Source organism: Trichophyton verrucosum (genome assembly GCF_000151505.1).
Source record: "Trichophyton verrucosum HKI 0517 chromosome Unknown contig00468_1.f1.exp, whole genome shotgun sequence".
NCBI lineage: Eukaryota > Fungi > Ascomycota > Eurotiomycetes > Onygenales > Arthrodermataceae > Trichophyton > Trichophyton verrucosum.
The window spans coordinates 1-7,328 of NW_003315312.1; the positions used below are offsets into that span (position 1 = coordinate 1).

At 49.6% G+C, this 7,328-nt stretch overlaps 2 protein-coding genes across 2 annotated transcripts; both read right to left on the bottom strand.

Moving 5' to 3' along the window:
• Positions 1 to 1,026: 1,026 nt before the first annotated feature.
• Positions 1,027 to 3,435, bottom strand: TRV_05763 (SAM and PH domain protein (Boi1), putative; the record flags this gene model as incomplete). Its single annotated transcript, XM_003020122.1, has 2 exons — positions 1,027 to 3,243; positions 3,310 to 3,435. 2 exons carry the CDS (start codon positions 3,433 to 3,435, stop codon positions 1,027 to 1,029), a joined length of 2,343 nt encoding a protein of 780 aa, XP_003020168.1.
• A 188-nt stretch (positions 3,436 to 3,623) lies between these two features.
• On the bottom strand, positions 3,624 to 4,255 carry TRV_05764 (uncharacterized protein; the record flags this gene model as incomplete). The annotated part of the gene is made up of 2 exons (XM_003020123.1): positions 3,624 to 4,022; positions 4,079 to 4,255. The coding sequence occupies 2 exons, from the start codon at positions 4,253 to 4,255 to the stop codon at positions 3,624 to 3,626; spliced, it is 576 nt and encodes a 191-aa protein (XP_003020169.1).
• Positions 4,256 to 7,328: the final 3,073 nt, after the last annotated feature.

Consider the following 7,328-nt stretch of genomic DNA (forward strand, 5'->3'; position numbering starts at 1 on the left):
TAACAGAATTGCCAGCATGAGCATTGCAGCATCCATATGCTATAGGTCTATGATCTGTATGACTGAACATTGTAAATCACCGAATGCTAGGTGATACGGCATGCGTAATATCTAATTCATTGGAATTATTTTATTGAACATCGCAATGCGGTCTATATCTTCTTAAAGGCTAGCCATACATCCTCTACTGGCGCTTCACATCGCACCTCAGACTGATGCTAGAAAATGGTCGGTCTACCATACTCTCAACTACTCTGTCAATAAAGGTTGAATGGTCAGATGTTCAAACATTGGTTTAGCGAAAGTACGAATAGCCCGGCCGGTTAATGTCTCCAATGACTCTACTTGAACGCATCACAAAACCAAAGATAACTCCTGGGATGCTCGCTGTAACATGAAACACTCAACATCGTAAATCAATAATAGGGGCACTTAATAGAAGGGTTGTTGTATAATTTTATTTTGTATTGCGTGGGCTATCCTATATACTATCCTACTCATCAAAGTTTCCTAACCTATCCTGACATTGAAAAAGGCCGTTAAGATATCAAAAAGGTATCGTGCTCCAATGCTTCGATGCGAGAATAAACAAAGTGAAAAAAGAACGGAGAAGTGAAAAACAAGCAGGGGAATCAGTTTAAAAACATTACACATGGCTGAACAAGGGAAATAACAAGAAGTTTACTATGGGGTATGTAAGACAGTATAAAATTGGAGAGTGGGAAAATCAAGGAAAATCGTCAACAGGCTAGCATAGTAGGGTGTATAAAGGTTAAAGGGTGAAAAATAAAAATGTAATCAAGAAAGAGGAGCAGAGGGGAGGAGGGAATGTGGAAGGATGTATTGTGACGCCCCTTGACAAACATGCCGGATGTGCCAGGGTGACGCTTACACTTGTCGATTGGGATTAAAGAGACAGGGAAGTCGTAATGCAACGAAGGTGAGGGAACGGGTATATACATTACGTTGAGGTAAATTTGACCAAGGAGATGGAAAATAAAGAGAGTAATGCAGAAATTGCGAAGATCAGATGAAATTTCCGTTCATCTTGATCTCGTTTCCTGCTTCTTTTCCCTTCTTCAGAGCTTTGGCGAGCATAAGTTCACGCATCCAATTGACTCGCTCATCCCGAGTCTTGACGGCGAAATGGTGGTTTTTGCCATTAGCAGTGAAGATTGATTTGCGCTCGGTGGGCTTTGTTGCGGGGATCAAGGAGAAAGCAAAGGCTGTTTCGTCCATGCCCTTGTATGAGTTGTTGTTGAGGTTTGCGGCCTTGCGGAGAACAGAGCGCTTGAAGGCTGCAGTAAGCTTGGAGTTGGATGCAAGAGAGGAGCAGGCAACGGCATAGTCATCCACATCAATGGATTCGAGGGCCCTGCTGTGGCGGTGGGTATCAAACTCATCCTTGTGCATGGCAAGAATGGTTCCTTTGAGTGTGAAGTGCGCATCTTGCCATTCATGTCGAAGGAGGCGAGTAGTTCTGCGTTTCTTCATCCACCCGCTGTGGGTGACATCTGGATCCTTTTGTGTTGACGAGGATGAGGAGGATACTGTGGAACCAGGTTGTTGGCTGACGGGTGGCTGAGGCTTGGTGGCAGCGTCCATGTCCGAGGGGTTCTCGATTGGTGGGAGGCTTTCGATCTCATGCAAAGGGGTCATGGTATTGACAGATGGGTGTCGGCGATGGCGTTCAGGCCTGGTTGATCTCGAGCGGACAGGGGGCTCGGGAGTCTGGTGCTGTCGTGTTGGGATATTTCCGTATCTCATACCTGGAGGAACGGACTGGGATGCTTCTCTGGCTAAAGGCTCAACGGGTACGGCGGTGATGGGAACATCCATCTCGGAAAATGGAGTTCCATGACGATATGTGTTGTTATCATCAAAGGCGTATGGGTTGTATTCCTGGGTCGCAGTAGGTGAATTCACAACTCGAGCGCCCATGGAAGGGGTGACAGTGCGCAGAGCAGACGCAGGATCGCTGACAGATTGAGTTTGATTTGGAATAGTAAGTTTTGGTAGAGAGCGAAGCTGGTTGGATACATGGACGGGCTGTTCCTGAGAAGGCAGAGGCGGAAACATTTCCAGGGGCTGATTTGTCGAAGCCGAATTAAGGTCAGGGCTATGCATATGCTGGAAAGTGAGAAACTGCCGGACATTCTCCTGCGGGTCTCGTGGTCGAACTCCGTTCAGATTCTCAGCATTTAGTTGTAGTTCGGGATGTAGATCTGGAAGCAGGCCCGGGCCGAGCACATCGGAGGAAGCAACGAGAGAGGGAGCGGCGTCAGATTTTCGGCTTATCTGGGTCATGGCAGGAGTTGGAGGCACAACTTGGTTTGTGGTTGCCACAAGCTCACCATCTATGAGGGCAAACTCGTTAGGAAACTGTTTTGCAATCCGGGCGAGCTTCCGTTGTCTCTTTTGGTACTTAGAACAGTTCTCTCCCTTGGAACACTTGTGGGGCTTAGGGAGAAGCTGCTCTATAGCAACAATGGAAACGGATTCGGCGGGAGATATTATGTCTTCCTCTGAAATGACACGGTTGCGGCGTCCGCGTCTCTTGGGGGCGGGCGGGCTATGCCTAGCACCGCCATCAGGAGACGCATACGTCGTGCACTCGGGGGAGTCGGCCTTTGCCAGCGGGGGGCTGTTTGACATTGAAGAGTTAACCCGTGCAAGTTCCGGTATGGAGTTAGGGTCAGTAGCGTTCCTTAAGGTCTGGATCATGTTCATAAGGTAGTGACGCTTGCCAAAGGACTGAATATCTAATTCCTTAAGGTCATCAATGTGTAGGTCGAGAAGGACGGCGCCGGAGATGTCGTTTTGAATGAAGCGTTCGACCATGCTGTCCTCCACACCAACCTCGTACATCCACTCGGCCACTTGGGTTGGGGTCCAATTTTGGACAAACGACGGATTGTTTTGTTTCTGGTGCGACATTCTTGTAGATGTCCTTGGTATCTCTGGAATTTGGGCAGGCTCAGAAGATCTTCGTTCCTGTGGCGCCCACATTGGGACTTTGATATCTTCAAGAGAAACTGGAGACATCGACAATTGCCATTCCTCGACTGCCGGCTTTTCGAGCATTGTGCTATCCATAGAGCCCCTGAATAGATGAGGGCCTGATGGCCCTTGTACTGGCTTACTTAAGTTTCGTGATGGAAGCTCAAAGGCCCTGGCCTCATAGGGACCAGGAGTTGGAGGCTCATCTGAGAGCGAGAGAGTAGTAGCGCTGTCAGTCCCAAACTGGATGATCGAGTGTTAGTGAATGCAAGGTTCCCATACAGATACTTGGTTGATATGTACACTTACTGATTCTATGCTTCGCCGTGGCGACTCAGGTTCGGAATACTCAACCTCATAGTCGAGATCTTGAATTTCCGTTGCTTCAGATAGAGGCCGAGAGTTGAAAGACGAGCGTCTCATCATGTAGTCCATCGTCTGATTGTTATTAACCGGAGGGAACATCTGAATGCTACCCTGAGGTAAGGGCGGAATGTAGGTGTAGTCCTACGAGATCATTAATAAGTGTAACACGGGTTCTGACAAGCTGACTTACCATGATGCAGGGTCCAAAGAGAAAGAGCAGAAAGGGCGGCCGGCAGCAAAGGCTTCTTGTCTCGATATCAGGTAGACGTTGACATGTGTATAGATATATCTTCGCCTTGTTTAACTACTGTGGATAATCGAGGCAGGTCAACTGCCACCGGGCCGATTCTATACTCTCTAAATCCGGGTACTGAAGGGGTATTGTATGTTGAACAGCAATCGACGGCGTGAGACGGTAGAGAAAAGAAAGGAAGGAGCCTCTCTCTAGATATGAATATATCAGATTCCACGACGAGCGTTTGTCGACTCCAGCCGCCGTTTGCAATCGAATGTTCGATGGAAGGGGGCGGGGAGGGGGGCCAGCTGCGTGATGGGGGTTGAGGATATATATCTTTTTTTAGGAATTCGTATGAAGATGCAGCCCTTGATACATCATCGTATGCACATCCGTATCGTATTGAAAGTGAGATAGAGTTCTAGGGTAGGGGTGGAACCCTTGTCTAGCGAGTGTGATATGATGGCTCTTTCACACCAGGGTGAAACCAGATCTCTCTCTCTCTCTCTCTCGCTCTCTGCTTGATGGAGGGTAGATGGTGGGAGACGGCGGGAATATAACAAGAAGACGGCGCTTGGGGAAACAGCCAGTTCCCAGTCCGCTCATCCTTCTCCTCTTCTTTGGATCCTCTGTTGCCAAAAAGAAACGTCCCATTCTGCGAACCTCCAGCAATCAGAGTATCGTTTGTGTGTACCACACCGTACACACTTGTACTCTTTTGGTCAGTGCACTTCTTTTGCAAAATCTTTTCTTTTTCTCTCCTTCTCCCTCTCTCTCTCTCTTTAATTTTTTTTTTAAAAAAAAGGTGGCTAGCAGATAGCAGAGATCAATATCACTGTTTCTTCTCGCTTATAACCACTTGCAGGGGAGGGATCCCCCCGGCACTAGAAGGCAATATGTAAATATCATGCTTAGACGCTCCGTGCAGCATAGTAACCTCCAGTATAGGTATATGTATATGTATATGGTACGGGCAGTCCTGAGGTGGAAACGACCTGGAGCAGCATATCCGTCCGTTCATACATATTTACGGAGTACATACTCATACATAGCCTGAAGAATAACGAGGGTACACTGGCTGTGACAAGTTCTTCTGTGTATGCAGGGTGCATGCATGAGGTACACTGGATGTATATACCCTCTTCCGGCGCAGGATAGGCCAGTATATTGTATGGAGTACTCTGCCTGCATCACATCCGTGTTATATGGGGAATAGAGCGAGGGCCGCAGCAAGACGAATGGTTTGAGGAAAGCAAATGGACGGGGCGGGATGGGCGTGACGAAATCGATTTATTTTAGCTGCATATCCTAGCGCCAATCGATACTCGGTGGCTTTTCTTGGGCCTCCCGTCATCGGCCTCTTGTTGGATAGAAGTGAAGAAGAAGCACTCTGCGACCAACAAGACCAGGCCTCACGCCCTCGGGGGGCTTTTCTCTCGTCGTATTTTATCACCGCGTATTGTAAAGCAGAGGCCTGCCGTTGCGGAGCCGTATCTATACCCCATCACCAACTAATGGTCAAGGGGACGGGGGGCGAAGGGGGCCGCTGTCTCCCTTGCTGGGCGCTAACCTGAGGTCGCAGGCCGTCTGCAGCAGCTGATTGGCTGTCGACCGGGGTCATGATGTGATAGATGGGCTTGCTCCCGCATATCTAGACTTGCTGCTTAGCAACTGTTCAGACCACATACATACAAAGTGACCAGACACGGCGCCCTCAGGCAAGAAAGGCGAACAAAGCGATCGGATCGAGAGGCATCTCAAAAGCAGCCTAGCTGCCTGGTACCGGAATATAAGAGGTTCGCTTCCAGGCCAGGGATGGCGAAAATGAGGGTATCATCTGCTCGTTCATCCATCACAGCGGAAACCAACAGGAAGGCAGAGGATATTGTTGCCCTGTGGTCGAATTTACAATCCTCGACTATGGTCGCCTCTCTTCACTTGCTGAATCTGGGGAGGGGAAGGCGTATCCTCGGGTCTTCCTGGTCTGAAAAGCCTTGTGCCTCAGGTTTCCTTCGCTCCTCAAGGATGTACGGTTAATAGGAGATAAGTATAGAGTATTAACTATACATACGTAAGAACCCCCTTGGCCAGGTGCTTCCGGCTTGCGCACTCCTCTCTAAGCGCCCAGGTCGAGAGAGCTACTCGGTACGTTTGTTCCCTTCCCCTCTGCCGATGCAACTCAATGGCTGTCACCAGCCCTCCGCTTCCTGATTTCACCAGCCAACAGAGGGCGTCCTGTCTCGCTCTGATACAGACAACTCCTCCCTGCCACTCTGCCAGCCTCTCTGTCGATGACGCTGGCGATCGTGAATCCCTGGTGTTGCTGCTGCGAGTGGGCAGTGGGGGCCCGACGGCCGCATGAACAAAACCGCCCTCGGCGGGCTGTAATTTGCTCGCATTAATTATCGTTGCATTGCCGTATCCTTCAGCGAGAAAGCCAAATATCGCCTTGACTAATCACCGTCATTGCTGAGCCTTCTCCCTGGCAGTCGTTTTTGGCACGGGAACGTGCATCTCACAGTATGTAATGCAGGAATGGGTGCATCAAATTAGCCTGCAGTACGGGAACACCGCTCAGGGAAGAGCGGACAGTACCCAGGCTGTAATTTATTGCCCCAATCACTGTGATCCTACAGGCATTGTCCCTTTGTTCTTCTGCTGTTGGCCTGCAGAATGTACCTTACTGGCTGCCACCCAGGTTCATTGCAGGGCGGTTACTCGGGCAACATTTCCCTATCTAACAGTCTCCTCGTCCATCATGTCCAGGGACAAGCATTTGCTTTTTGGTTTCGGCCTTGTCGAGCTGCTCCCTTTGTAGTCATACTCTCTCTCCCAGGCGCGAAAATTCAATGCATCGCAGGAAAGTAAACTCTGACGGAACTGATCTGCTGGTGGACAGCGTGTGTATTGCTCGCATTTCGTATATATAAATTGTCGCTGCATTCCCCCCTTCTCCCTGACTGAACACTATTCTGACTGCCAGCGTTGGCAAGCGGCGCCAGCACATAGATGCGTCCCTCCTGCTCAGTGTAGTGACTTGCATGTATGTTTCTCGCATGGTACAAGAATGTTGACGGGCTCTGAGCTGCTTTTTCGGCCTCTCTGGTTACAGGCAAGGACTCCCTAGGACAGGCCTAGTACTCGGTACAGCCGGGACGAGGAGCAGGACGCCATTCGAAATTTTATTCCCTATTGATAGCCCGTTTGGGCAAGTATAGTGATGCATCCCTGGCATCGTTGCTGGGCAGTGTGTCCTCGAGGAGGCTGGCCTCCGTCGTCATTATCACACTCCCATTACAGAGCACGTACGTCGGCGGTGGCAGGCATGTGTTTTGCTACAGAAGCTGAGCCCTGCTCTGTGAACAAACACCGAGCATGCTCACGGCAGTGCAAGTAAGACTGTGGATGTATGTCTCTGACCTCGGCCATAACTAGTTATCAGGCCATCTATGGGATGTACCAAGGCAGCTGCGTCAGGGGTTTGTTTATTAGTTGGCTGAAGATCCAGGCGCAGCAGCAGCAGCCTGGCCTAAATATAATACGTACTCCGCTGGCCGTCCTTGCGCATCAGAATGTTGGATGTCTCAAAAGCCGTTTTGCCGGGAGACGTAGCTGTCGAAGCAAGGTAACTATGGCGATGGTCAGTTAACCGCATAACCCACATCGCGAGGTAACTAACTAACGAGATCAAATAATTAATACGTTGGTTACAACAAAAGTTAAGGGT